Source organism: Engraulis encrasicolus, chromosome 9 (assembly GCF_034702125.1).
Source record: "Engraulis encrasicolus isolate BLACKSEA-1 chromosome 9, IST_EnEncr_1.0, whole genome shotgun sequence".
In the NCBI taxonomy this organism is placed as follows: Eukaryota; Metazoa; Chordata; class Actinopteri; order Clupeiformes; family Engraulidae; genus Engraulis; species Engraulis encrasicolus.
This window is the reverse complement of record NC_085865.1, coordinates 21,305,781-21,308,280: the sequence shown is the minus strand read 5'-3', so window position 1 is coordinate 21,308,280 and position 2,500 is coordinate 21,305,781. Positions and strand designations below refer to the sequence as shown.

Genomic DNA, 2,500 nt, shown 5'->3' with positions numbered 1-2,500 from the left:
TAATGACTGTGTGTGTGTGTGTGTGTGTGTGTGTGTGTGTGTGTGTGTGTGTGTGTGTGTGTGCGTGTGTGTGGCTGGGTCATTGTGTGATTGTGGGGTCTTTTGGATTGATGTGTAGGGGCTGTAAGGTTTTTAAGGGTGGCTGTGGCTGTTAGAGGGTTTGTGGGTGTGTGTGTGTGTGTGTGTGTGTGTGTGTGTGTGTGTGTGTGTGTGTGTGTGTGTGTGTGTGTGTGTGTGTGTGTGTGTGTGTGTGTGTGTGTGTGTGTGTGTGTGTGTGTGTGTGTGTGTGTGTGTGTGTGTGTGTGTGTGCGTGCCTGCGTGCCTGCATGCATGCCTGCGTGCCTGCATGTATGCATGCATGCATGCATGCATGCGATTGTTATATGTAGAATCCAGAGAGGATGTGGGGGGCCCGGGGGCATTGAGGTTATCGGCATGCCCCAAAGGGTTGTTGGGCCAGGCTAGCATGAATAGGCCTGTGGCCATTGTCAATTGTCCAAGACATAGTCATTTGTGTCATCAATGGTGCATGTAAACACAGAGGGTGGGGAGGATGGGTTGTGTTGGGGGTGCATTTGGGGAGTGGGTGGCCATGGTGGGGATTTGGTCATCAAAGGCAAAGGCCCCCGGAGAGAAAGACAGAAGGGAGTGAAAAGGAGAGGAGATGAGAGGGAGGAGAAGACGGGATGAGGGGAAGATTGAAATGTTGAACAAGAGTGATGAGTGAGAGATGGAGTTGTTGGTTGGGGGTTTCCACAGAGCGTGTGGTGAATGACTTGTGTTTTTTGAATTGGATACCTCACTTTTATTTAATCAGAATCTCCAATAGTGATGACCTTTTCCCGCTAAAACCAAGCAAATTCAGACGTGCCTTTCATCCTGTTACATATTCATTAACAATTGAATTATAAATGATTATGACTTTGTATTGTGTTAACCCCTTAATGCAGAGCCTGTATTAAAAGCTTATTGTTTCCAAGAAGTTACACCGTAAATGTTTTTGTGATAGAGCAACACTTAGTGTGGCAGGCAGCAACACTATTAGTGTAATATTTTACTCTCCAAGTGGTGAATTTGTGCTGAAAAATGACTTAATGTCTTAATTTACTGATTCTCAGTTATGCTACAGCAAACTTACGATTTGTTTGAGTTTTTCAGCATGCAGTGTCTTGGATCTCAGACAATCCCAGAAAAAAACTACTTTATGGTTTCTTTAATCTTTAAATATTCATGATTGTTGTCCCCCAGGTTTGTTCCCTGCCATCTTGAACTTGGCCAGTAATGCGGAGATTGATGCCAATGCCACGTGTGGCGACCCGCACCCCGAGATGTACTGTAAGCTGGTGGAGCACGTGCCAGGTCAGCGCATCCGTAACGCGCAGTGTAGGAGGTGCGACGCCAGGAGCGCCAACCGCAAAGGTGTGTGATATGCTGTATGTAAATGTAGGCCCAAATTATTGTAGATCTGCACGCCCATGTCCATTTAAGAATCACCTTTTCCCTTTGCAGTTAACGTCCCGGTCCTCTCCCATCTCTCTCTCCCACTTCGCTTCTTGTCTCTCCTCCACTGTCCTATCTGAAAAATAATAAAATTATCCTCTAAAAAACCTATAAACTTAATAAAAATTACCAGCATACAACTTAAACTAATAGCCATATAACTATTGAAAATTAAGTTAAGATGTAAAACACCCTTTTGCCATGGCACTGAGCTGATGCTGAGCTTAATGTTGACTACAGTGTTTAATTCAAACTAATTAAACGAGGTGTAAAACTGTCATTGCATTGGCATCCCACAGAGCAACACCCCATCACCAATGCCATCGATGGCAGCAACGGGTGGTGGCAGAGCCCCAGCATCAAGAACGGACGCCAGTTCCACTGGATCACCATCACCCTCGACCTCAGACAGGTAGGATGCTTACCTTGCTCACACTGCAGCCATGGTTATGGAAGATATAAAGATCTGCATGAAGCACCTGCTCTTGTTTGTGCGTTCCTGTTAAGAAAGAGACACATGTGTTCTGGATGAGGTCACACTGTGTGGCTCTGAGTCTGTTGTGCAGTTGCAAACTTGCAAACATGGTGGCTTGGATAGGGGCTGAACCTCTTCTGTATTTATATCACTGGATTAGTTTGGAAAAACTTTATGCTCCACTTTCCTTGTTTCCGTTTGTGGCTTATTATTGTATCAAGTGGCAGTCCGCTCACTTCTCCTCACACCCTCTGTGCCCAAGTAAGCTCACTCTTGGGGATGAAGAGGACAAAACTTGCTCTCAACTCATCTGACAGTGATGGGATTTCAGAAGCTAAATAATCCAGAAGACACTGTTTTACCTGTTCAAATGGACAGGTAAAAAAAACATCTTTTTGATTATGTGGCACCTGGAATAGCTTCTGAAGGTTGCCCATCTCTGTCAGGTGTTGTATGAATGCGTGTTTCTTCCACCAGCCCAAGGCTGCTTCTCTGTCCCTCAGTATAGGGCTGAAATTGGTCGGC

General features: G+C 45.4%; 1 protein-coding gene across 1 annotated transcript in view; it reads left to right on the top strand.

The window, feature by feature from the left end:
- The window catches only part of lama1 (laminin, alpha 1), a 94,184-nt gene that overhangs the window by 1,844 nt on the left and 89,840 nt on the right, over positions 1-2,500 (top strand). Inside the window, exons 2-3 of the mRNA XM_063207560.1 lie at positions 1,249-1,419; positions 1,800-1,912. Coding sequence (XP_063063630.1) covers positions 1,249-1,419; positions 1,800-1,912 — 284 coding nt within the window. The remainder of the gene's footprint in view (positions 1-1,248; positions 1,420-1,799; positions 1,913-2,500) is intronic.